This window comes from Bos indicus, chromosome 15 (assembly GCF_029378745.1).
Source record: "Bos indicus isolate NIAB-ARS_2022 breed Sahiwal x Tharparkar chromosome 15, NIAB-ARS_B.indTharparkar_mat_pri_1.0, whole genome shotgun sequence".
NCBI classification, from domain to species: domain Eukaryota; kingdom Metazoa; phylum Chordata; class Mammalia; order Artiodactyla; family Bovidae; genus Bos; species Bos indicus.
In genome coordinates, this window is record NC_091774.1 from 40,879,280 (window position 1) to 40,906,815 (window position 27,536).

The 27,536-nt window shown below is 48.3% G+C and overlaps 1 protein-coding gene across 11 annotated transcripts in view; it reads right to left on the minus strand.

Moving 5' to 3' along the window:
• MICAL2 (microtubule associated monooxygenase, calponin and LIM domain containing 2) overlaps positions 1-27,536 on the minus strand; it is a 241,392-nt gene that overhangs the window by 122,703 nt on the left and 91,153 nt on the right. For all 11 annotated transcript variants that reach the window (XM_070803662.1, XM_070803667.1, XM_070803665.1 and 8 more), the window contains exons 4-14: positions 23,367-23,574; positions 19,234-19,350; positions 17,477-17,578; positions 13,812-13,967; positions 10,705-10,805; positions 6,193-6,450; positions 4,902-5,017; positions 3,947-4,073; positions 2,768-2,858; positions 1,613-1,760; positions 388-587 (exon numbers count right to left, since the gene is read on the minus strand). In XM_070803662.1, coding sequence (XP_070659763.1) covers positions 388-587; positions 1,613-1,760; positions 2,768-2,858; positions 3,947-4,073; positions 4,902-5,017; positions 6,193-6,450; positions 10,705-10,805; positions 13,812-13,967; positions 17,477-17,578; positions 19,234-19,350; positions 23,367-23,574 — 1,624 coding nt within the window. The remainder of the gene's footprint in view (positions 1-387; positions 588-1,612; positions 1,761-2,767; positions 2,859-3,946; positions 4,074-4,901; positions 5,018-6,192; positions 6,451-10,704; positions 10,806-13,811; positions 13,968-17,476; positions 17,579-19,233; positions 19,351-23,366; positions 23,575-27,536) is intronic.

A 27,536-nucleotide genomic window follows, 5' to 3' on the forward strand; every position in this document is an offset into this window, starting at 1 on the left:
GTGCCACTCTGTCAGTGAACTCCCAGTGACAAGGGCAGGTGCAGACCAGCGCCATGTGACACCTGCCACACAGGACCCACTTGTATACACAGAAAGTGTTAGTCACTCAGTTGTGTCCGACTCTTTGCGACCCCATGGACTCTAGCCTGCCAGGCTCCTCCCATTTGTGGTATTTCCCAGGCAAGAATACTGGAGTGGGTTGCCATTTCCTTCTCCTGGGGAATAGAACCCGGGCACAGGGTCCACCCCTATTTAGGCTCAAAAGCAAAGGGAGGGCAGGGGTCAGCCCCAGAACAGAGGCCACCAGTGTGAAGAGCAGCGAGATGTAGGTGCAGAGCAGAGATGGCTCAGGGGAAGGGAAAGCCTCGTCCGAAAGCAGGTCCTTACCCACAGGCCTCAGAGGGGTGCCCCGGAAGAGCTCGTAGAACTTGGAGAGGTACATGACCATACTGAGCTTGTCAGGCTCCTGGGCCGATGCCATCTCTTTGCCTGTGGTCACTGGGGCGATGCCAAACTCACGCTCCGCCACGTCAAATGCCAGCTGGTTGTTCTCCACAGCGTGGTCTTCATTCAAAGAGTCAAAGTTGCTAGAGAATCAGAATGAAGTGAAGTTCAGGGAGAGGATGGAGAGGGATGAAGAGCTGAACAACCTCAGCCGTAAGGAGCACTGCAGGGGACACTGCTCCTGCTCGGATCCCTCTACCACCACCCCCGACCCCTTAGCGGGGCTCAGCCAGAAGAAGTAAACCCCATTCTCACTCAGGGAGGGACCAAATTAGATCTGGGCCATGAGAATGTCACTGGGCTGAAAACATAAGAAAATGATTGGAAAATCTATGAGCTATTTTATTTTTAAGTAGTTCCCTTATATTCTTTTCCTTTTAATTACAAAACTAATACGAGCTTCTTGTAAATAAAAGAATCAAGTTATATAAAGTAACAAGCGAGAGCCCTGTCCCCTTCTTGAGGCAACTTCATTCTTAAAGGTACCAGTTGGGTACCTTTACTAGGTTGCCATCCAGCCTTCTGGACAAATTTGCTCATGGGTATGAGGTTACACTGCAGTTGATTTTAAAACAACAGAATAGACATATAGTGCTTTTGACATCATAAAGCATTTCCACAAACATAATCCAAACTTCCTAATGACCTTGCTATTATTCCCAATTTATAGATGAAGAAGCAAACTCAGAGAAGATAAGGGGCCTGCCCAACAGTATACAGCTAACAGATCTGGGTCTCAAATCTAATTCTTTTGGCTGTAAAACCTCAAACCGGTCCCCAGAATTAAGTCTTGCCTCTAAGTCCTCTCTTGAGGCTAGAACTTGAAGGTGCAAATGCTCAAATTTCCCCAAAGAAGAGAGTTTGGAATATAAGTGCAATCAATTCGTGAATCTGAGCCACTTTAGCTCCTCACAGATCAGACAAGCTGCAGGCAGAGTAACCAGTGTAAAGGGAAGAGAACAAACCGAAGAAAAAACTCAAATCCAAAGTATGCGAAGAGAATACTGAACCAAGGATTCTGCATGTAGAACAGCCCTGGTCTCCCTTGTCTCCAGGGTCCCCTTGAGAAGTGAGGAGCTTGCCAGGTCCAACGGGGCCCCAGACTCACATCAGGTCAGGCCGGAAGCGGTGGATGATGGCACACAGGGCCAGGCCACTCCGCCAGGACGTGGTCAGGTCGGTGACATTGACATGCTGGTAGCCCTCGGTCTGCTGCTGGCACCAGGTTAAGAGCTTGCTGGGCCTGACGTCTGACTCTGCAGCAGGAGGAGACATAGTGGTGAAATGCTTTGCAGAAATCTCAGCAGCTACCCTGGGGACCCCCTCCATCTGCCACCATGGGTGGGGACCCGGAGGAAAAGTGTGGAAGTGAGGGGCTGTGGGCATGGGTACAGCCCTGAGGGGGTCCTATTGAGAGCATGCAGGATGCTGGGACAGGAAGCATGGTCTCTTGCAATAAAGAGTCCCTAAGACCCCTACTCTGTCCAGGTCCTGGTTAGAGGTCAGGAACATAGGGGTAAGGAAGACACGGACTCTGTCAATAGCACATTTATCCTGTGGGGAAGACAGACGCATTAGTGGGTGACAGTGATGGAGAAACCGTGCCAGGGGAGCAGGTTTGCTAGAGTCTGGCAGTGCCAGGGAATTCACCAAAGAGAGTCATGGAGGAGGTACATACGAACTGCTTCTAGAAGAGTGTCTAAGACAGAAGGAGGTCTCCAGGGAAGAGACAAGGACCGTGGCATGGCAAAGAATCTAGAAAAAGCTGCCATGTTATGTGAAATGGTTTATCAAAGGGCCAGCAGCAGTGGGGCGTGTGAATGTGGAGGGCAGAGAGGAGTGGCAGGCAGGACACAGGTCTGGGCAACTGGTGCCTCTTTGAGCAGGATGGTGACCTGAGCACAGCCGGATGGACCCTGAGAAGTTGGCCATTTAGCCCTCCTTTCCTTTTGCACTGAGCGCCGGCCTTGTGCCCAGTGCTGTGCCAGGCCCCGGAGACCAGTAAAAGAGCGAAGCACGTGGAGCTGGTTATCTAACTGAGGAGTCAAGATTCCTCAGACTGGAAACAGGAGAAGAAAAGCAAGTCCAAGGGAAGTCATTCCAGTTCACTTTAATGTACCAAGCACTTGCCTCTACTTCAACCCGTGATACTATGGTTGGTATTGTCCTGTCCTGGGTTTACAGGTGAAGAAACTGAAGGGCAGAGATGAGAGGCACCTGGCCAAGGTCACTGGATCATTGGGGTCCCAGGAGGCCCTCTTACCTCGCCTGGAGAGGCCGACGGATCTCCTCACTGAGCCCAGCCTCTCAAGAGGATACTGGTGCAGCTCCTTAGTAATGTACAAATGCTTCACCTAGGGGGAGAGGGAACACAGCAGTCTGCCAGTTCTTCCCCAAATCCCAGTCGCAGGGCCTCTGACTTTTCCTCTCTCACTGAAGGGCACGACCTTCGGCAAGGGAACCAGCAACCTAATACAGAGCTATGAATCTGTTATCCACCCAAATGTGGGGGAAGTCAAGAGTGAATATAGATAATTGGCTGATTTTTAAAATTCACACCATTTTTATGCTATTAACTGAAGAGGTCAGAGCTTGTGTGACTCTAAGTCAGAGAGAGAAAAAATAGACTCTAGAACCTCAGATGGAAAGGACTTGATATTTAATCAAGTAGATTATTCAAGAGAGCTATGCTCAGCAATGGGCTTCCCTGGTGACTCAGACAATTAAAGATCTGCCTGCAGTTCAGGAGTGCATGTGCTAAGTTGCTTCAGTCATGTCAGACTCTTTGTGACCCCATGGACTGTAGCCCACCAGGCTCCTCTGTCCATGGGATTCTCCAGACAAGAATATTGGAGTGGGTTGCCGTGCCCTCTTCCAGGGGATATTCCCGACCCAGGGATCAAACACGCGCCTCTCGTTTGTGTCTCCTGAATCGGCAGGAGGGATCTTTAACACTAGTGCCACTTAGGAAGTCCAAATGCAGAGACTGGGGCTCAGTCCCTGGGTCAGGAAGATTCCCTGGAGAAGGGAATGGCTGCCCAATCCAGAAATGGCTACAATGGCCCAATCCAGAATTCTTGCCTGGATAATTCCACGGACAAAGGAGCCTGGCAGGCTACAGTCCATGGGGTCGCAAAGAGTTGGACATGAGTGAGTGACTAACACTTTTCACTCTTCATGCTCAGCAGTGCGTGTGCTCAGTGACTAGCAAACATGTAAATACGTGTACATATGTGGACACACACCTACATGTTCCAGTTCTTTCCTGTGGGCTAGAGATGCTGACTACCCTGTGGCTTTCCTAGAGAGAGGAACTGCCCCACCTTTAGGCCAAGAGGCATTGGTGACCTCGGTCCCAGGACTGTGCCAAGATTTTAGGTGACCACCCCTTCCTACCACTCAGAGCACAGTGACCCAGACAGGACTCCAGGCAAGGCCTTACCTGATTCGGCTTGATGTTGTTTGAGTTGAGGTTTGGGTACCGTGTCGCCGGGTCTAATGTGTACTGCTCAAAGTTCTTGTTGATGTTCTCTGGGGTCGTTTGAGGTAACAGTCGGTAAAGACTTTCTCTGGAGGGAGGCAGAGCTGGGGTCAAAGATTGCTCTTGCAACCTTGAGCCTTCGGTCCCACCCCTTCCCTCCACCACTCCCAGGCCCCCGCCCCGCTTCCCCTGTTCTCAAGAATTTCTTAGATGTGCTTGCATAACCCTTCCCAGCAACGCCTGGCCCTCCTGGTTCCTGAGATTTATAAAGCAAGGGAGAGTCAACAGGGTTGGGAGGAAGCAGGAGGGAGCCTGGGAGGTGGTGATGCTGGCCTCCTCCCCTGGGCAGAGGGCAGGGACTCAGCTGGCAGCCCAGCGACCTGTGGTTTTGCTATAACTGCCACTCAGCCTCCTGTGGCTGCTCCCTCATGACCACAGGTCTCCACACCCAAGACCAGCAGAGGCCTGTCCCCACCCTCCAGCCCTGACTTTTCCCAGTCCACCAGCTGTCACAGCCATGTGGCCCACAGCAGGGGTCTGGGAGGAGGCTCAGGATCTCAGCAGTGGAAGAGGCCTAGGAGGTCAGAGCACCGAACCCTCCACGGAGTGGGACTCAGTGCTGCAATGGAAGCTTCCCCTAGACCTCTTCTGGCTCCTCAGCAGTGCTGAGAACCCCAACTTTAGGGCTGCCCTGAAAGATGAAGATTTCTCTTTGGCATCCAAGACTTAAGAGCCTGGCCCCTAGGGAAGTAGATCATGACAGAGGTACGGGGATACTGAAGGTCAAATCGGCCACATGTGGGAAGGCAGAGAGAGCGGGGTAGGGGCTCCAGATTTCATCCAGCCTCATTCCCTCTCCTGCCTGAATTTTGACTCGGCCCTGCCTCCAGCTGAGGGTTCTGCTGTCAGTACTCACCTTTCAGCCAGAAGCTCCAGGGGAGAAGTGCCCTGGTCCCAGCTTTTCACCATCCATGCAGTGTCAAAGGCTGCCAGGAAGCCACGGGCACAGCCAGTGCCCATGGGCCAGAATGGCTACAAAAGACACATACAAAGTTCCAGTTGATTCCAGTGATTCCCAGCCTGCCATCCCATTCTATCCAGCACTTGGTGTTTGCCAGGCCCATGGAAGGCACTGGGAGGACAGAGAGGTGACAGGCACATCCCTGGGATTCACCACAAACACAAGTAACTGTAGCATACAGTCTATGCAAGGGTGCTATGACACGGGACAGCATAACTGCTGTGGGGGCTCAAAAAGGCAGAGGCAGATTCCCACCCACCCTGGGGGAGGGAGACAGAAATAATCAAAGAGTACTTCATAGAAGAGGTACGTTCATGCCGATTTTAAAGAATGGATAGGATTCTGATCTTGATCCATTCCGGAACAGAGAGCAAAGGCTTGGTGGTAGGAAAATAACAGAGCCCGATGGCAGAACAGCCTGTCTGGTTTGGGTGCAGCAGAGAGCGTGGGAGGAGAGTGCTGAGAGAGAAAGCTGGGAAGGAGGACTGGGACAGCAGCACAGGGCGTGCTGAGGGCTTACGCAAGGAGCTTAGGTCAGAGTCTGCACACCGGGATGAACAAGCGTGGATTCACGAAGCTAAGTTCTAACTAAACTGCTCCATGTGCACCCAAAGCATGGTTTGAAATTTGATGCTAACGTGGCATACATGCATCAGCATTTTTTGGTCAGTGCTTACATTAAGATAAAAATTTCTCCCTCCTGAAAGCATTCATTTAATCTAAGAATGCTAGCATCTGCAGATTTTCTGGGAAGAATTTTGAGCAAGGAGGCCATGGACTTTGGAGCCAACACTCCTTTCTTGCTCCTATATGAACTCTATGCTGAAAGTCCACAGAGATCCACAGACTGGAGGAAGAAGTCTCAGGATCTACAAGCTCTAAGAAGGATGGCCCATGAAGTCCAGACTAGGGCTGCTAAATTTTGTGCTCCAACCGAGAAGCCAGCCCAGAAGAAACCAGAAGGGCAAGGGAAAGTGTTCCTGCCGGTACATAGGCAGAGTTGACTCCTCTGAATTTAGTCAAAGGGCAAGCTCTGAGGCCAGGATGGGTTCGTCAGAGTCCTGCCAATTGGCTGAGAGCCTGTCCTTTCCCTGGGCTTCAGGACAGCAGATGCTGCCAGTTAGAAAAGCAAAGTGGGGGATCTATCTTCCAGCAGGAAGCAGGGGAATCCAAACGCAGGAGGTACCTCAAGCAAGCTGTCACCCACGAGGGCCACGAGCAGCAGGTGTGACTGCCGCTCGCGCACCAAGGCCGCATTCTCGGAGGCGTACATGGAGGTGAAGTCGAACATGGCCACGTCGGGCTGCCCGTAATGGTTCATGGCAAAGTCTAAAGACGGCAGCTGGTAATTGGTGGCGAAGTCTGCAGCCTCACGTGCGTAGGAAAGCAGGTTGTCCTGGTTCACATTCTCCGCGCGCAGCAGCGTCTCTGTGTCGGTATAGTCCTGGGGGAAAGAACAGGAGCGCAGCGTAGCAACTTGCCCCTCAAGAGGGCAAGGAGTCATATCCACTTCTTTGCGAAAGGACTTGGAATGGATTTGCAGAAAGGCTAATTGAGAGAGAACTGGAAAACTGGGGCCCAGGGAACAAAGAGGAACCAAACCAGTCATCTGGAATGTTGAGAGTTATGATTAAGCGTCACATTTGGCTTTGAGCTTCCTGGCATCCAAGGCAAAAGGGAAATGAGATATGTTACAGGGCTTTCCTTATCAGAAAGAAGGAAGCATAGACATTCCTAGGGGAGGCAATTTATTCCTGGCACTAAATTCTAAAAGAACTGTCTGACATAGGAATTTTGACAGAGAGCAGTGTGTTGTAATGAACAGTGTAAATAATGGTCCTGCAGAAGTGCAGAAGCATATGTCATATGGCTGGTTCTTATGATAACGTTCAGTAAAATTAAAAGACAAAAAAGCAAGTGAGTAGGAGTGATTTTACGATGGACTAAGCTAAGCTAATGTGGCCCAGAAATGCTGTGGCAAACAAATCTGAAAAAGAAACGGGTAATTGGCATAACTCTCAAAGTTTCTCTCCAGGGTCAGTTACCCCTTTTCTCAAGAGGCTAAGGGCTCCTCAGGGCCCTGCTTTGCTCTTAGAGTGTTAATGTTGCACTTTCCCACTGGGAGGTAGACAACCCTGAGCTTAGAGGACTAGGATATCCCCCCTGGAGGGACACTGGCGATGATCTCTAGGACATCTCCCAGAGCCAAATCTGCTCATAGTGTGGCTACAGAAACGAAAAGACCACCTTTCCCAAAAGGTGACACAGAACATGTAAACCCCTGGGGCGCGGGCAAGGACTAGTGTGTAAGACTAACATGGGCCTTGCGTGAGTGAGATCAACAGGTCAGATTCCATCTCTGTTTATTGATTGCATTGACTGTAAATTTGGGCAAGTTAATGAACTTTTCTGAGTCTCCGTACTCTTATTTGTAAAATTTGAGTTTGCAAAATGAGATTAACAAAATCTACTCCATAGAACCATGTGAGAACTGAATGAGAGTGTGTACATGGCTCCCTAGCCCAAGGCCTAGGAATTAGAAGTTTACAATGACTGAGATTCCAGTCTGTAGTAAGTAATAACGGCCAAACCGCAGTATGTGCTGAAGTGCATCCCCGACGCCCCAAGAGTAACGGCATGAGCATTTACAAAGGTCTTAGATGGCACAGCCTCAACCACAAACAGCGACCTACTGTGGCAGTTTTCCCAACAGCCATGATTTCCCCCAAATTCCAGTATTTCCACATCCAAACCACGTCAACTAAATTGAACCCAGAGTTGGCCCAAGAGCCTTTTGTCGGGTCACAGCTGGAGCTCCTATTACTGGCTTTCCTTTCTCATACCTATTCTTAGATCACAAGATCACTCTCCTCCCAGAGGGTATGGGAGGGTGAATGGAGAAATCTCAAAAATATACCCTCTTCAAAACGTGCCACAAGCACCGTTATGGAGGACTGGGTGATGGATGAATGTGGACACTGTATGATGAAGGTGGCACCCGGCGCTGATGCCACATGCAAGACTGTGGGGACCTGGCCAAAGGGCGGACCCCCGCTGTGCTGGGATGACAGCCACCTCCCCCAGGGCTGCTGGGAGGAGCCAAGGGGTCTTGCTGGGCTGGAGGTCCCAGATGAGAGGGTGGATGGTAGAACAGACTTGTAGGAAACAGGCAAGTACAGGATGAGAGGAAAAAAGTGGGAATGGGGCTATAAGAAAGAGGGTAGGGCCGAGGAAGGAGAGCCAAATGAAGACACAGGAAGGAGGTGAGTTTGGGCCTCATTTTGCACAGGCCTAGGGAAGACAAGTTGGGTCCTAGACGGAGGTGGGGAGGGAGAGAGGGAAGCAGGAAACATGAAAGAAGAGTGGGGAAGCCAACAGGTGTAGAGGTGGAAGGAGGCTGTAGACCAGAAAAGAAGGTTAGGCAACACCTGTTCACTGCTTCAGATGAGGGTGGACTCCACACAGGGAGACCAACTGTGATGTGCATCTGTCCACCTCACACTCTAGGCCTCCAAGCTCCCTTCTACTGGGGTTAAGACCAAGCCTGCTTGTTCATAGGTCAGAGAGGCGGGGGCCTGGAGGGACACACGCAGCTCAGAGCCCAGAGGCGGGGCTCCTATAGGAGAAACTTTACTCTCCCTTTGGTAGTCACGGGAAAAGGCCCAGAGATCAGCAGGAATAGATGGGGAAGCAGGTCAGTTAGTCATTCAGCAAACATTCACTCAACACCTTATGTATCTCAAGGAAGATGCTGGCCCATATACAGACAAGAAAACAAGATTTGCCATTCCTCTGGGAGCAAGTAAAGAAGGGCAATTTAAGTAGATTGGGGTAGACAGGTCAGCTCTCGGCTTGTGCAAATACTATAGAGCTTGGCTGGACACCTGGAGACTCCATGCAGGACCCCTGAACCAAATGGTGTCTAGCTCTCCCATGTCCAGTCTGGCCTCCAATTTCTAGAGTTCATGTCTTATATCTCAAGCACCCTCTGCACCAGCTCAGATGATGCTCCCAGATGCTCTGAGGAAGAAGGAAGGCCTTGATGGGGACAACCATGGGCCCCCAGCTCCTGCAGTAATTATGGGACCAAAGCTCAAAGTTCCCACCCACCTGTGCCATGGCACAGAGCCTGAGGGTAGCATGGAAGGGCTTTGGCAATGCCAAAAAATCAAGTCACCGTGAGCAACATGTTGTGGCCAGGACAAACACCCTGGGATGACCAGGAGGAACCTCAGCATCCCAGAAGGCCAGAGTTTTCAGCCAGTGACATGGGAACCCTAATTCAAACTTGGCTTGACTCCCCAGAGATGGGCTAAGAAGAACTTGTGTAGCTCCTTCCAAGCCAAGGTACCCACTGTACCTGCACCTGGGGCCCTAAATAGTCCTTCACTATCTGACACAGGCATCCCAATGGAGGAGGTAATTTTGGGAGGCACATCTGTGGAGCAGAGGGAAAAAGGGGGCACGGCCTTACCTCCCCCAGACCGGGTCAGTAGTGGGGCACCAGATGTTGAAACCCACAGCCGCTGACTGGGCTAAGTTGGCTTCATTCACTACCCCCCCTCCCATTCCCAGCCTCCTGTCCAGCAACTCAGGCTCTCAGCAAAGCCCTGAGCTAATGCAGAGGAGGCCCAGGGGAGGGCTGGGTTACTAAAGCCGCCCAGCGGGCTGCCAGCACAAGCTGGCATGAGGATAGGCGCATTCTTCTCTGACAAGCATCAATGAATGGTCACCATGCTGCCTGGGCTACAGGCCGACCCCCTGAGAGCAGGCTGACCTTGGATTGCATGATCCTTATCTTAAGGCCATAGCAGCAGTGGCGGCAGCAACCAGGGCTCTGGAAGGATTGAAACCTGATCAAAGAAGCTGTCAGCCCAGGGCCGGTCACTCCATGTGCTCTTTCCTTGCAGCCCTGCTCTCTGTATAAGCAGGAAGGTGCAAAAGCAGGAAGCAGAGGCCAGGAAGGACAGCAGGTCAAAAAAGCAGGTGTCCAAACCGTCAGTGGGGTTGCACAGAGTCGGACACGACTGACGAGACTTAGAAGCAGCAGCAAACCAGGCAGAGAAGTTGCGGAGGGAATCTACAAACCTGCAACATGTCAGTGCTCTGCATACGTTTTAAAATATATTCCTCTGAACAATCCTTTTAAATAGAAACTATTATTCCTATTCTGCAGATGAGAAGACTGAGGCTCAGAGAAGACAAGCAGCTTAGTCACAGTCCTGAGTTAATACATGGCAGAGCCAAGATTCAACTTGAGTCTTCTTGACTACAATAACCCTTTCCCCCAGACCTTGACAATGGGGCCACAGCGTGAAATTCACAGGTAAATGTGCCCATGTCCCACTAGGACAACGAACCACTATCTGCCTCCAAATTATGTGTGACAGCCCAGAAAAGAAGGAGGGGTAAATGAGACACATGGTAAAGACCCTCACTGACACCTGGGTGAGAATCTCAGCAACCCCCTCATCCAGCTCTCTGCAGGAACACCCCTGCCTCTTATTGTTAGTGTGGGCTCCTCCATCCAACATTCATGCGCCACCAAGGAGGACTTGGTGGGGGGTGGTGCCTTCCTCTACAGTCCCCACCCCACATCCCGACTCAGTTTCTACTCCCACACTCGCTGATGCTGCCAGCCCAGGTCCCAAAGGGAAAGACAGGATCCATACACAGCCAAGAGATAAGGGATACATACATTAATGATGACACCTTTGTCAAGCAAGCTCTGCCTCTTGGCAGTCATGACAAAATAGTGGGTGCAGTCCTTGTAGTAAACAATGTTCTCAAGATCAATCCCTGAAAAGAGAAGGTTATGGACACAATATTACTTCTTCAGCGCCTACTGTGTGTTAGGAGTCCTGCTTTGTCTCATTATAGGTCTCATTATTTATCTGCAAAATATTTGTGTTAGACAAGTTTTGAAGATATAGAAGGCTGGCAAAGATAAAGTCGAGTGCCGGAATTTACCCAAGTCAACACAGCCTTCGTAGTCCCACAAAGATACTATTTTCTTTTTAAATTGAGATATAACTTTGTGCAGGTTTAAGATGTTCAACATATTGATTTGATGTATTTATATAATGCAATACGATTAAGCCTCTATTTCTTTTCAAACTCACAAAGCTCTTTGGGGCTGTGGACCAGTATTTCCAAGTCAGAGCTGAGCACATGCTGCAGAAAGGCACAGTGCTGTTCGTGGCACGGCAGTTAAGTGGCAACAGAACCAGGATTTGAACCATAGTGTGTCTGAATCCAAGTCCCATCCACCGTTTCCTCCATGTGAACAGAAATGCAAGAGCTACGTGAATTCTCCAAAGCCGAAGAGACATTTCTACCATCCTCCTGTTACGTGTGAAAACCCAGGTGGCTCTGGTAGAGCAAGTCAGAGGACTGGATTTTATCTTTTTGTACTTTCCACCAACTGCGAAAGACTTTTTAGGCTAGGTTTCTCCATTTAAAACAATGCCATAAAATAACAGCTTAGCTCAGTGTTTCTCAAAGGAGGCTCTCTAGCCAGCACCATCACCTGAAGACTTGTTAATGCAAATAACTGGGGCCTGACCCCAGCCTACAGAATGGGAAACTCTGGGGGGTCTGGCCAGCAATCTGTGCTTGAAGAGGCCTTACAGGTGATTCTGATTCACCCTCACGTTTGAGAACCACTGGTGTGGCTTCTTAGGAGAAAAAGGAACAGGTTTAAGGCAACTTAGCAGTTATCACAGAGGCGTGCTGGGTAACCATGGAAACCCCTTTATTACTGTTAAATAGGAAACAGCCATCCATGCCTAGGGCCCCCCAGAGGATCCAGGAAATTCACTGCTGTCACTCTGTGAGGGCACTGTTGTCAAAAAAAGGCCAAAGGTGACGACCGCAACAAAGTGTGAAGGAACTCATTGAAATATTTGGAAAAACACACTCAACATCCTGTTATAATTTATATTTGGTGGTTGGTTTATTGTCTTGGTGTTTGAGGGGAAGGGAGGGCGGGAGAATTCTTAAATCATTCAAAAGGGCATAATATGCTGGGAGGAAATATTTTTTTAAAAAATAATGCCACTGTGGTGACCCTCAGAAGGTCATGCAGTGGACACACATCACTGGCCAGTGAGAGGCAGAGTCTGGCTCAATAACTAATCCCATTCCTAGAAAAGGACCTTACGGAAATAATCCAACAGCAGCTTTATCAGTAACAGTAAATAACTGAAAAGTTTGAATCAGAAGTCCGCAAACTTTTACCATAAAGGGCCAGAGAGTAAATATTTGGGGCTTTGAGGGCTATCTGGTCTGTGTTGCAAGCCCTCATGGCACCAAGGTAAGCAAACCGGCCTGGCTGCATTCTAATAAACTTCTATTGATGGACAATGAGACTTGAATTCATAAATTTTTTATTTTTCCTTTAAATTTGCTCTTTTGATATTTCTACAGCCATTTAAAAATATTAAAATCATTTCAGGTTGAAAGCAATACAAAAATGCATGGCAAGTCATGGTTTGCCAACCCCTGGTTTAAATGCTTCAGCAGTGAGTGACAATATACGCACTGCATGAGCTATTCCAAACAAACCTGACTGTCAGGAGGACTGGGGACCATGGACGACATTTAAAATGTGATGCTGAATTAGAAAAGCAGAATAACAGTATTGACACTATGGTGAAAGCTCCAGCCATGCAAAAAGTAAGGATGCCAGTGGAGAAGTACCGAAAAGGACTACATGAAAATGATTGTTCCTGGGCTAGGCGGTGCTGGGTGTTAATGATTTATTTTTAGTATAAAAGTTTTATTTAACATTGCTACACTGCCTTTTCAAGGAGACATATATATATTTCAAAGTCAGGTTAAAAAGAAAGGAAAAAAAATCTGAATTTTACTCAATTTGGAACAGGAGTTTCACGCTTCTCCCTCACCCTGCATGATTTTTTCTCCACTATACTTACAGACCATATGACATGTTAGTAATTGATTTGACTATTGATGGTCACCCCCCACCCCCACAACACCTATAGAATATAAACTCTGAAAGAGGGATTTTTGTTTGTTTTGCTAACCCCTCTATCTCATGCCCTTGGAAAATGGATGGTAGGTGTTCAATAAATATTTGTTGAGGAAATGAATGAGTCCTTTCTCCAAGTCCCATGGTTGGGTGTCGTGACCCTCCCTCCACATCCCTGACCATCCCTGGAGGGAAGGGCAGCTGGCACACTGATAAAAGCACCTATGCCTCTTTCTGGACCACCTACAGGTTACTGGTTCCTCATCAGAGCGCTCCTGGAACCCCACACTGACTTAGGGCATAGATTCACTAGCCTATTTTAGGATGGTTTATGCGGCTGTCTCTCCCCAGACAAGGTGCCACTATTGGGAGGAGACCATGTCAACCTCAACTGTGTATCCCATGAAATTGAGTGCAAACTCCAGGAGATGGTAAGAGACAGAGAGGGCTGGCATGGTGCAGTCCATGGGGTCACAAAGAGTCAGACACGACTTGGTGACTGAACAAGAACAAATATGACAGGCAATCAGTAAATGTCTCCTGCATATAGATGGTTAAATAAATGGTTATCTATTTTCGAGTACAACATCTAGAAATTTCCCTCAAGAATCCTTCCTGTCCCTGAAGGAATTCTGTCCATTATTATCCTAAAGAGAAACCCCTGCTTCCACTTTACCAGAATGAGTCTCTCGGTCCCAAGAGTTAGGAAAGCCAAGTGCCCCCACCCCTCCCCATTCCACCGCACTCCAACCCCTATACAGAACAGAGAAGCATGAACAATAGCCTGGTTTGGAGAAAGGTGAAGGTCCAACCTGTTTCTTTTTTAAGATCCTGAAAAAATTTCTGATTGAAGATGAAAGCCACACCGCTAATCTCTTCCACCTTAGCCTCAGCTGTGCTGTTTCTGTTGATGAAGTTGGCGGTGATTGCAATAGCCAGCTTCCCACGGAATTCTTTTCTTCTGAACCCTGTGTGAGGAAAAGGGAAAAGTGAGTCTTTCTTCTGGATTTGATGTGAAAACTGGAAAAGATTACTGAGAAAGCTACTCTCAGATGGCCCATGGGACAGTGAAACCAGAATTTTGGATCTAGAGTATAAAGGCAGACAGAAATGCTAAGATTTGTCCCTGAGGAAGAAACCCACTGGAGGCCTTTCTCAGGGGGACCTGTTCCTTTCCCCAAATTTCTGGGACCAATTATCCTGGTTAGGCTTCCAAAACAACAGTGTGCTTCTCCAGTGGACAATCACAGGGCTCATCCTTTACAACAGGGGTCCCCAGCCTCTGGGATCTAATGCCTGATGATCTGAGGTAGAGTGGATATAATAATAAAGTGCACAATAAATGTAATGCCCTAGAACCATCCTGAAACCACCCCCCCATCCCTCACCACCACCCATGGAAAGATTATCTTTAGAAGAAGCAGATACAGACATTGCTGCAAGGTAGGCTCATGAAAGACCCACAGGCAATTTAAACTTACATAATTAAAACTACTGTGTTAGCATATTTCATGTTTTTCCCCATTTGATAAGTAGAATTATGAGATTGAATTCCTGTGGGACAGAGATTTTTAACAAATTCTCTTTCAGTCTCCAGTCCACAGTGACTGGCATTTAGTACTCACTCCATATATGTATAATGGATAGATGGAATTCTAACTTGCAATTGTTTTAGTTCAGTGACTAACTGAGGTTCTTATAGCTTTCAATGGTGTGCATTGAAATCACTTTTTTAATGGCCGTAAGAATTCTGCATCCAATTACAATGTGGTTGTTGTTTTGTTTTGTTTTTTCCTTTTCCCTCACATGCCAACTAGCAATTTCAGGATAGCAGTGGTGTGTCCTACACTTCAACTCAATTCTGACAGTACCTACACGGAGATAAGATCAGATCCCACAGGTTAAGAGCTCAGTCCCACCGACAGTCTTCTATTTCAGATGCCAGTTACAAGCCCTTGTCGTCACCAATGCTTCTGACTAACCAGCTCTAGATTGTAGGTTCAAGACCTCCCTCCTGGGTTTTATTTTTCCAGAGTGGCTCTCAGAGCTCAGAGAATATCTTACTGAATAACTCAGGATCAGCCAAGTGGAAGAGATGCTTAGGCAAGGTGTAGGGAAAGCCCGAGCTTTCACACCCTCTCCAAGCACGCTACTTTCTACTCTCTGCAAACCTCCGCTTGTTCACCAACCCAGAAGCTCTCCACACCCTTTCCTTTCCTTTTTTTTTTTTTTAATGGAGGCTTTATTACAGACACATGAGTGATTAAATCACTGGTCAATGAGCTCCATCTCTAGCCTCTCTCCCCTCCCATGAGGTCAGGGGATAGGATTAAAAGTTCCAACCCTCTAATCATTTTTTTTTGGCTCTCCTGGCAACCAGTCCCCTCCCTTTCTTAGGTGCTTTCCAAAACTCACTTTATTAACATACACTCAGGTGTGGTGGAAAGGAGCTTGTTATGAATAACAACACAGCCATTTCACATTTATGGCTCTGAAATGTTTTCAGGAACCACAGACAAATATCATAACAAAAGATGCTCTTCTTGCTCTCATCACTCAGGAAATTCCAAGGGTTTGGGGAGCTGTGCCAGAAAGGGGACAAAGACCCAGATATATTTGCCTTATTATAAATCACAATATCACGGGGGATTACACACAGGATCACCAACAGGTGGTCCCATTTCAATGGACCACCACCTTCTAATCCTCTTACTTTTTAGCATTTGTCTTTTCCTTCAGTCCAGAATTTCCTTTCCACCTCAGCCCCAGGTACTGACTGCTGTTTACTTTGCTTAACTCAAGGCATTTATCTTGCTAGCAGACATAACCACTGTCTTCAGCACCAGTGGGGATTCCCCTCCCCTTTGCATATGCTAAGACTCATGCTAATACTAAATTGCTCCAGTCCATTCTTTGTGACCTTATAGACTGTAGCCCTCCAGGCTTCTCCCTGCAGGAGATTCTCCAGGCCAGAATACTGGAGTGGAGTTGCCATGCCCTCCCTCCGGGGGACCTTCCCAAGCCAGGGATCAAACCTATGTCTCCTGCATTGGCAGGCAGGTTCCTACCACTAGCGTGGTGATTCCAAACTTCTTTGCCAAAAATCTCTTTGACTAAACATCTTGAGTTTCTGTTCAACACTCCCTCATTTTGGTTCTTCATTAGACCTTTGTGGAAGTGGTCAATAATGGCCAATAGTCTCTAGTATTTTTTAATTGGAGGTGATTTTGCCCCCCAGTGGGCGTTTGGCCAAGTGTGAAGACGGTTCTGCTTGCTACGACTAAGGGCGCTGCTGGTATCTAGTGGGTAGAGGTGAGGGATGCCGCTAAGCATCCTACCACACACACGACAGTCCCCACGACAAAAAACAACCTGGCCCCGGTGCCAAGAGTGCCATTTGAGAAGTCTGATCTCGTCTGCTTACCTGGTCTTAAGTTGCTCAGATGGTTCTTCCCCTTCCTGCCCTACTTCTGTTAACAAAATGTCAAACCATCCTCAAGGTGGGCGTGGATCCTGGACTTTTATATTCAGACTTACAAACCATCAGAATGACCTCATAAACTAACAGTACAACATTCAGGTGGGCAGCTTAAACATTTTCTTGATCGGTATCCAATACTGCTTGCTTGAGGTGGGGAAGTGGGTGTGGAAGTGGAGAGAGGAAAGGAGCAGCACTGTAGAGTAGGAGGGAAGGGCCTTGGCTAGGAGGACCACACTTCCTGAGGGCTGGCAGGTCAACCCCAGTTCTGGGAGGGTGTTCTGTCCCCAGGCGCCCTCCCCGGCAGACATCTGCAGGCTGTAGCCTCTGAGCAAGGCAAGCTTGAAAAACAGACCTGTCCTCAGCCCAAGAGATGCCATGTGGGACCAGTTGGCCTTCAAACCAGGGTCCTAATAGATTCTAGATTCTCCCCTAAAAAACGTGTTATGCTTCCAAACTTAGAAGCAGAGAGGTGTGGTTTTATTCCTTGACAGTTTGGGCTAAACTTATCTTACTACCCAGCAGTGAGCGTGCTGTAAAGTTATGAGAAGAGATGAGGTCCTCCTCCTAGTGTATTCTACTTCACAGTAAACCAATACCATCAACAGTATAAAATGATTCTCTTAGTTGGAAGAAGTATGAAAGTACTTAGCACCCTGGCTTGCACATTAGCAGGTGTTCAATAAATGTATATTGATTTTTTCTTTTAATTTCCATGATGTTTAACCTTTAAAAAGAATGGTTACATATGAGTCTTAGACCAGTCCTTATAGCAATGTTCTGAGAGGTCCTATTCTTCACAAATTACAGAGCTTCCAAGAGAATTAAGTGGTTTTCTCTAAATACTCAGCCTCAAGCAGAGCAGGGCAGTTTGCCCTTCTATCAAGACCCCCAATCCAGCTTTGGCACCTACCATCTTACACCCATTCTCCCTGCCTTTCCTGATACACCCTTTCCCACCCCCATCCCTCCATTCTCAGCCCCAAGAAGAGTCATCACCTTCCAGTGTGTTCCTGCGGCCATCTGCGCCAATGATGACATCAAACTCAAATTCCGACAGAGAGTGATCTACAGGGAGAAATTCTGCCCGCCAGCCAATTTCTGCCAGGACAGAAAAATGAGATGAGTTGGCAGTGAGAGATGGGAGGACAGAGTGATTACATGCCCCTCCCTGTGTTGGCCATGAGAAATGGACAATGCCACCAGGTACAGGCACCCCAGATAGAGGCTCCAAAGGACAGACCCAGACTGTTCAGATTCACACTTGTATTTGGAGCCCTTCTGGCTTAGTTTCAGTTCAGTCCAGGAAAAGGTAAATCAGCAGTGCCAATTCCATGCCTGGTTTTACTGGTTTCTATCAAGGCTGGGAGTCTATGAAACAATTCTCAGGTGAAATCTTGCTGGTTACCCATAATTAGAATTTAACACCCACTAGGGATCTGGGAGGGCTTCTCTGGTAGCTTAGCTGGTAAAGAATCTGCCTGCAGTTCAGGATACCCTGGTTTGGGAAGATCCTCTGGAGAAGGGACAGGCTACCCACTCCAGTATTCTTGGGCTTCCCTGGAGGCTCAGAAGGTAAAGCATCTGCCTGCAATGTGGGAGACCTGGGTTTGATCCCTGGGTTGGTTTGAGACCCTGGAGAGGGTATGGCAACCCACTCCAGTATTCTTGCCTGGAGAATCCCCATGGACAGAGGAGCCTGGCGGGCTACAGTCCATGGGGTCGCAAAGAGTCAGAAACAACTGAGCAACTAAGCTCAGCACACAGGGATCTGGCAAAGGTTAAGAGCACATAATTTGACGTGAGTCAAATCACACATATTGTCCTGCCACAAAAGCCAACTAATGTCTCCCCTAAAATGTCAATATTCTGGGCAAAGGACAGGAGAAATCAGGATTGTAACCTATGTGTGAAACTACAAGGTCTCTGACACAAAACTGGACCCAGAATTGAAAGCCCTGTCCAGCAGCAGAAGAGTTTGATATTAAGATATAGAGGCATCATGAACAAACTCTGGCCATGGTGAACATAAAAGATCAGAATTTTTATAAAATACTAAAAGGAACAAGAGAAAAATTGTTCAATGTGACATACCTAAAATGGATGAATTTTATGGTTTATAAATTATTTTTAAATAAAGCTTAAAAAATATTATAGACCAAATAATATTTCAAACATTTATCTCACATTTATTATCAAAACTTCATTTTTCTTTACTAGATTTTAAAATATCATACAGGTACAGTAAGTGTATGCACATATCTCTCTGTGTACACACAGCTTGAAGAGCATGTGGATGAATTTTATCAGATAACCAAATCTATGTTTTCTTTCCCACTCACTACTTAGACTTCATCTGTCAAAGTACTGCCTCCTAGGGACAGGGTAACCAAATTACAGGTTTAACGTGCATGTGTGTTCAGCTGTGTCTGACTCTGCAACCCCATGGACTCTAGGCCACCAAACTCCTCTGCCCATGGAATTTTCCAGGCAAGAATACTGGAGCAGGTTGTCATTTCCTACTCCAGGGGATCTCCCCTACCCAGAGATCAAACTCATGTCTCTAATAAATCCCCTGTGAGCTGAAGAACAAACCTAAAGTGACAGCAATGATCCAAAACAGTAAAATATCCTTTCATGGAATTATGTCAAACAGCCCCAGAATAATTATTACAGAATCATCATCTGGGAGTTGCAAATGTTGTTTCCATTTCACAATATCTGATTTCTAGACCAAAAGGAAAATTATACTGTACTTTGATTTTCTTGATCTTCAGGAGGCTCTAGAACCTTCACAAACTCCACATTCACATGGATTTCAACCCCCAATATCAAGGCCACCTTGAACAGGATGAGCTGCAACTGACGAATACCTGTTAGAAAGGAAGTTGAAAGAGATGAACTGTCATTAACAATGTCTGAGTGCCTCTTGTATGCAGAACACTATCTAATTACCATATGATTTCTGAGAATAACAACATAGAGGCATATCTCATTTTATTGCACTTTGCTTTATTGCACTTTCTAGATATTATGTATTTTACAAATTGCAGATTTGTGGCAACCCTGTGTCCAACAAGTCTACCTGTGTCATTTTTTCCAACAGCATTTGCTCATTTTGTGTCTCTGTGTCATATTTTGGCAATTCTAGAAATACTTCAAACTTTTTCATTATTATTGTATTTGTTATGGTGATCTGTGATCAGTGACCTTTGATGTTTACTATTACAAAAAGATTACAACTCACTGAAGGCTCAGATCATGGTTAGCATTTTTTAGCAATAAAATATTTTTAAATTAAGGTATTTACATTACATTTACATTAAGGTAAATACATTACATTAAGGTATTTACATTTTTTACACCTAATTCCATATGCATATACACTAGATAGACTACCGTATCGTGTAAACATCACTTTTACATGCGCTGTAATTCATGTAACTTGCTTTATTCAATATTTGCTTTGTTGTGATGGTCTAGAACCAAACCTGCAATTTCTCCAGGGTATGCCTGTGCCCATAATGATCATTACTGAGCACTAATTATGTGCCAAGCACCCTGTGTTCTCTCATTTAACCCTTCCACTGCTTTCTCATTTAACCCTTACAGTGGCCCTTTGGGATAATTACTCTCGTTTTAGAGGTGAGAAATTGAGGCTCAATAGGGCTAAGTGACTTGCTCAGGCTCACACAGAAGCAAAACTGGAATGTGGATCCAGATCTGTCTGACTCCAAGACTGTGCTCTAGCTGTCAGGCGGATGACACCTGCTATCATGAGGGTGACTCTCTTTTCTGCCTCCTTCCTGAGCTGGGCTATGGGTTTGACAAAACGAAGATGGAAAGAGAAGTAAACAGCGAGTAACGAGTTAATATGTACAGTCAGAGAGTAAATGGCTTACTCTGCCTAAGCTCTCAGCCATCCCTGGGAATGGGTGGAGTGGGGAATCCTCCCCACAAAGTTAGACTCATGTTTTCCACCTACTACCCACTCTCCCAAACTGTCCCAATGAGTGGCTCTTTGTTTTTCCATTTTGCCCCTGCCATTGAGCACAAAAGGGCATGCCTCCAAATACACTTCTGAGAGCACAAAGTTTCAGATTACCTGTGGGTCCCTCTGCATTTTGTGGGCTTCACTCCTTGAACATTTATTGAACATCTACCATTGCACAGTGCCATACCAGGCCCAGGAGATATGGAACCCCAACTAATGGAGGAAACATGGGTAAAGAGAACGGGGCAGGACCTGGTAGTTGGGGCCAGCGGGGTGGCAGAACAGGGTCTGAGCTGCAGACCTGAAAGCCAAGGGAGGAGGGACCAAGAATACTAGGTCCTATGGAGAGAGTAATAATATGAAGACTGCAGGAGGCCAGGGCATGGGAGGCAGGGACGCTTCTGGAGAGAATCCCTTTAGCACAGTACTGGGGAGAAATCAGACCACAGTGGAAGCCGGCATGAGTGGAAAGTGGAGGCAAAGTCTAAGTCGCCTCTTTCTAGAATGAGTACTTTGAGGTGAAGGCAAGTAATGGGCTCTATCAGAGGACTGGAGGGGCTGAGTGAGGCAAAGGCAGGGGGAAAAAGCGAGAAAGAAACTGAGAGCCTCTAAGGTTGGATAGGAAGTGACCAGTTCTGCCTCTGACTTTGGGGTGAGAGGAAGGAAAGGGCACTTGGGGAGAGGAAAGTGCAGGAGGAAGGAGAGGGACTGGCAGGGGGAGTTCCCGCCAGTGGCTTCTCTTCTGCAGAGCGTTGGAGGGAAGCGGATGGAGGGAGGCCATCTGCTCAGAATGAGGAGGCTGTGGTGGGGGCTTGGGACGGCCATGGTGGGAGCTGGAGAAGGATGCTGACACAGGACCAGCAGAAAACTGCTGAGCAAAGCTGAAGACCAGGTCAGAGCTGGGGCTGGAGACCATGGCCAGTTTGAAAGGAAGCCAATCAGCTGGTGCTTAAAGAATCCATGCCAGGAAATAGGCCATGGGGGCGGGTAGGCTTCTCCTCATGGTTTCAAGGTTCCTAGTCTATCTGGTTTCGGCACCCAGTAGGTACTCAATAAATTCTCCCTGCCTCCCTTCTCACACGTATTAGAGCTGCCCTTGACAACAATCACTCTGAACTTTGAATCTCAGTTTCAGAGTCCTTCCCGTGTTTCCACACACAAGAACCAGGGGTTAAGTGGGGGCCCCGTCAATGGAGCAGTGAGGGGCCCCCTGGCTAGAAAGGCCTTCTTGAGGCCTCCTGGTGATCAGCTCTGCCTCTCAAGAAGGCTCGATGGGAAAGTGGTGCTTAATGTTGTCATTCTAAACTGGTACCAACATACCAACATACCAACATCCGGGGGTGGTAAGGAATATCCGGAAAGCTGACACTGCAGCCTTCTGGGCAAATCCAAATTTCTTTCCAATGGAGTCTTGGAATTTTCTCATCCTAGGGCGGGAACAAACCCTGGGCCACTGCTGGTAAGGTCTCCTGTATCTGACTAAATTACACCCTGTCTGGCTGATAATTCTCTCCAGTTGTTCTCATCCCAGCCCCACACCCTTTTCCCATCAGTGCCTGTCCTCATAAAAGCATGGGTCTCAGGGTTCTCCTTCCACTCACTGGTTGAGAGATTGCAGCTCTGAATTTATTTGAATTTGGGGATCCCGGCTGCTTCTTGTTCACTGTACCCCGCTGGATGCAAAGCGCTTCCTGAACACTTAGACCGGCCAAGCACAGTGATAAACACATTTCACACGTGACCTCATTCAATCCTCTCAGCTCTCTTGGTAAGCAGGCATTGATCACATTTAGGGGAGACAGAACTGGGGCTGGAGGAAGGTGAGAAATCTGACCCAAGTCACACAGAAAATGGACCCAAATCTATTCAAACCCTTAACTCTCCCCACAATAGTAACTTCCCTGACTTTTACGAGTTATGATTGCTGTATATAAAATGACTAAAGACTCCTTCCCTGGTGGTCCAGTGGCTAAGACTCCAGGTTCCCAATGCTGTGGGCCCAGGTTTGATCTCTGGTCAGGGAACTAGATCCCACATGCCACAGTTAAAGATCCTGAGTGATGTAAGTGACTGGTGCAGCCAAATGAATTAAAAAAAAAAAAAGACCTCTTCCCTGTAAAGCATGAGGAGGAGGGAGACTTCTCTCCCAAAGCCTGCCTGCACAGACCTTGCCTCAAGAGACCCAAGTAACATCAGCGAAGGAGGCGCCTCAGTGCTCACTTCACCCTACTAAGCATTCAGGGATGGCCCAGAACCCAAAATCCACCTTCCCAATCCCCCTTCTTTTCTGGAGGGACCCCCATCAGGATGGCCTCTCTCTTTCTAAAGCTCAAGGAAACCTGGTGCAGGATCTGTTAACGGTGTCATTCCTCAGCTCTAAATCCTTCCCTGGTTCCCTAGACTGGCAACTCCATGTCCCATATTCCTTTAACCAAGAGACCCCTTGACAATCTGGCCCACTGGGTGGCTTTATGTGACTCCCTCTTCTAAGCGCCTCTGGCAAGTCTGATTATTCTATTACAGCACAATTTATTGTTGACAGAATCTCAGTGATTTCCCTAAGAGTGTAAACTATATGACTTACCTCTGCCTCTGTTTACCATATTTCATTCATTCATTCACTCAACAGAAGTGCACTGAGCATCTACTATGTGTCAGGCACCATTTTATGCCCTAAAGATGTTGTGGGAAGACATACCATGGCCCCTGGCCTCATGGTGCTTCCAGCCTAGTGGGCACAGCACAGGGTCTGGCACTAAATGTCTGTCGGTTGGATGTGAGGAGCCCCCAGAGACTTGCAAGATGGAATATCCTGGGGATTCCACAATGTGGAGAAATACCCCACCCCAGGTCAGCCCCTTCCCCAGATGGGGTGCCACCACTGGCTCCACTCACTGATATGGTCGATGGAACCAGCACAAAACTTCCCATAGAACTTCTTGGCTCCCAGGCCTCGCAGGTCATGGATGGTGAAAGGCCAGAGGTGCAGCACGTTGTTCCGGGAGAAAGTGTCCCTCTTCTCCACCACGACCACTTTGGCCCCCAGGTAGGCAAGTTCAATGGCAGTACGCAGACCACAAGGTCCTCCGCCAATGATGAGACACTGAAGAGGGGAGAGAGGAGACAGACACTCAGTGGCCTCTGGCCTTGTGGACAGAACTTCCTCCCTAGTCAGCAATGTAACTGGGGAGAAACCCACATGCACCCAAATTAACCAGCAAGTGCAAATCGAACACTTATTAGGACCTGCCATTCATACATCCCATGCACATTACCTGGGGTTTACCCCACACCAATCACTGTGCCAAATCCCGGGAAGAATGCAGAGTCCACGAAAGACTCGGGGAAGGCACAGTAAGATACATGTGAGGTTCAGAGTTAAACTGAACTGGGCTTAAACCCCAGCTCTGGCATTTAACCTGTTAGTTCAGGTGGATGGAGAGAAGGATACATTGGGGGAAAGGAGAGAAAAAAGACAAGGATTCATCTGGAACTAGATGCTGAGAGTCTGAAAAGTCAAGCGAAGGGGTATGGTCATGGTCCTGAAGGCATTGGGACTGTGTGGGCAGAAGTGACAGGAATAGGTTTCTGTTCCAGTCCTGAACTAGGTTTCTGGATCCTGCAACACTGAACAAGACAAGGGTCCTTCCCCAAGAAAGCTACAGCCATTTAGGAAAGAAGAGAAGACACATAATGACCTAACCAACTACTTATACTGGGGAAAAGCCCTTCTATTCAAATAAAATCTTATGAGTATCACTGCTCCAATAAAAACAGGAAAGTGGCGGTCAGTATTCTGGCTGACAGATCCCCCTCGCACCAGCCCACCCTACCCTTAGACAGGTCCCGAAGCACCTTTAAGAAGCAAGAGTTCAACTTGGGAGGGGGGTCTAAGTAACTGGGGATACCCCCCAGAGTCACAGAGAAGGGGATCTGCACCCACACATCACTGCTTGATACCACACAGGCATCTGGAAACATCCCTTCTGCTCGGGATTAAACCTTATCTTAAAAAAAAAGAAAAGCATTCCCCTTCCCCTAGCAAATGTTCCATCATCCAGTTATCACTCATCTGGGGCCTCCAGACTCCCAAAGGGAAACTTCAAATAAGCATATCAGAAGCTCCCACACCACAATCAGTGTGGCTTACTCGCTGGAACCGTCCAGAGAGTTTGTGGAAACTGTTAGGGGAAATGAAGTCACCACTGAGATACAATTCACTCCAGAGACAGGCAGCGGGTAGGCAAAACCTAATGCTTCCTTTCTGGTTGGAGCTGACTACAGAGAACCAACTCCCCCAAGCCCAGCTCTCCTTTTTATCTCATACCCCAAACAGCTCCTCTGGCTCGGACATAGCCAGACCATGACGGGCATCTCAAAGCAAGACTCCAAACCCCGACGCTCTGAGGTTGGCTTTGGGGTTAAGTCTGGATTCACTGCATTTCTTTGCAGTTAGCGCATCTTTTCCTGTTTGCTGAGTTCTGTCACTCCAGGGCCACAGACGGAGTGGGGCGGGAGGATGTGGGGTGAAGAAAGGCAGGGAGGGGAGGAAGGGATCACCCTGCATTCTTCCATCTACCAGGCCTGACCCAGAACTGCTCCCTGGGCAAGGTAGGGATTCCCACTCCCACCAGCTGGGGGGCTGCTGTGCATTTCTCATGCAAACAGTAGCTGGTGTACCATCTCTGGTTCTCTCAACTAAACCTGAAATCTCACCAATGAAAGCTCGGTTTTCCCACCATCCTAGGCCCCAGCTCATACTTTGGGGCCTGAAATTTCAGAGATACCAGTCATACTCAAAGCAAATACCAACAGGCCTAATTATATAAAGGGAGAAAATTTGGTACAGATGTTATCAAGACAGGAGAGAAGGCTTGCTGGCCGGAGCCAGGCCAGTTCCTCCAGGAACACACTTGTTATGATTAACATGGGAACTCGGAGTTCTGACAAGAAGCTGAAAACCACGGCTGCAGTGCGCCTGGGCAGAGGAGCAGGCGAAGAAGAGGGTTCTCCAGGCCTGCCCACAGCTGATGCTCTGGATGGTGGGCATAGTGCAAACAGACCATGTGTGCAAAGCATTATGATAACTCAACCCAAAGGAACTCTCCACCTTTCCCAGACGCATCCGGGCTTCACTGCTGAGGATTCCGTGCCAAGGAATGAAAATTTTTCATTAAAAGTCAGCCCTGAAGCCGAGCCCCAAGTTAGATTGTACATTCCTCCTACAGGCTCTGTCCTTAGTGCCACCCCAGAACCAAGCTCCATGTGTTATAATTATGTGCATCTGATTCCCAGACCAGAGTAAAAGCTCCTCAAAAGCTATCTCCATGTCCAGTATGGGGCCTGGCACACAAGAGGCCTCAATAAACATTTGATGGATGAAGGAACTTCCCACACCCTCAAGGCCCACCCAGTTCTGGCTGTCTGACTATAACCAGGATGTTCGATTCACATCAGCCAGGGTGTATGTCTGCATTTCCCACCCAGGCTGGGGGAGCTGGGGTCTGCCAAGGCCACCAGGATCACGGACGTCAGCAGGTCTGTGTGCTCAGGCGACATAAATTTATTACACAGTGGGGAGCGGGGTAGATCCAACACCAGCAGGAAGTCCATTGTATAGATAAGCTTGGCCATGCTTAGACCTCCACATTTGTGGAGAGAGACAAACGCCCCATGGAAAAATCAGCTCTTTATTTATCAAAGGATGGGAAGAGGGGATGTGAGGCCTCGCCCGCTGTCAAGGCACCGGGCTGGACAGGAGCCCTGTGCCCTCCCAGGGGAACCCCCAAAGCACTACTGACTTCTCGGTGACATGGTGCATCATCCAGCCCACCAGTGGCGGTGGGCGGGGGGCAGAGGGGAAAGTGTTGCGACTGTGCCAAGAATGCTAAAGGGATCAGTCCCCAAAGGGAGCTGCCGAGAGACCCAGGGGCCAAGCTAGGGGTTAGCAGTCTGGAGGCTTGATTTCCGCTTTTGAATTCTGCCTCCAGTTTGTTTGGGAGCTCTGCATGCAGACAATCCAGGGAGGTGGGGCGCAGAAAGCCAGCACTTGGAGGGAGCGAGCAGATCGAGGTCTGCCATTCATAAACTCACTCACCCAGGCGCTGCAGCTCCTTGAAAAGGATGACCATAGGATCTAAACTATATCATGCCCAGCATGTTCTACTTGCGAGGCACTGTCCTAATTATTCCACCTATTTCATCTTTCCAACTGCCCTATGAGGTAACTGTCATCACTACCTCCACTTTGTAAATGAGGAAACTGAGGCACTGAAAAGTTAACTTGCTCTGGGTACTATTATTGTCCCCATATTTGAGCTAAGAAGTGGAGGCAAAGGAGGGTCAGAGATTGCCCCAAGATGGGTCACCTAATGAGGAAGTGGTCAAGTTTGGACACAAACCCAGGGCACATGGGTCCAAAGGCTGAGCTCCGAGCTGCTTGCCTGACCATGAGGCCAGGCCACAGGGGATGTGTTCAGGAGTAAGTGAGGCCAGCTTGGGCTCCGCTCCTTCCCTACACAGGGCACACCTTGGCCCTCCAAACGGAGCCGGGTTCAGGCTGAGTGCACGGGGCCTCTGCCCCGAAGCCCTGAGTCCGGAACTCAGCTGAACTTCATGTCCTTCTCTGTGGTGGAAATTTACAGCCTGGATGGTGCTAAAGCCTCTGCAGCTCTCAGGAAGCCACTCAGGCAGGTGCGGGCAGTGGGGGGTCAGGCATGAACACTGGCAGCCTCTCTAGTGCCTCTGGAGGCCTGGCAGCGGGCTGAGAGATGCGATGTCACGTGTGGTGCTGTCTCCCTGGTAGCGGCGGCCCTCCCGCATGCTGGCCCACTGGCCAGCTCCCCGGGCAGTGCTCAGGGTCCAGGGACGTGCCCTTGTGCTTCCTGGACACTTATCTAAACCCAGACAGGAAGGCCCTGACTGTTACTGGGTTACCATGAGTGTAAACAGCTCGTTCAGAATCACAGGGCAGAGGGTTATCAAACCCCAGGTGATAACCCACATGCTGGCCTAAGGGGCCTGCCCTCACAGCCCCACAATCCAAGAAAGGGGAGCTCACGAGAG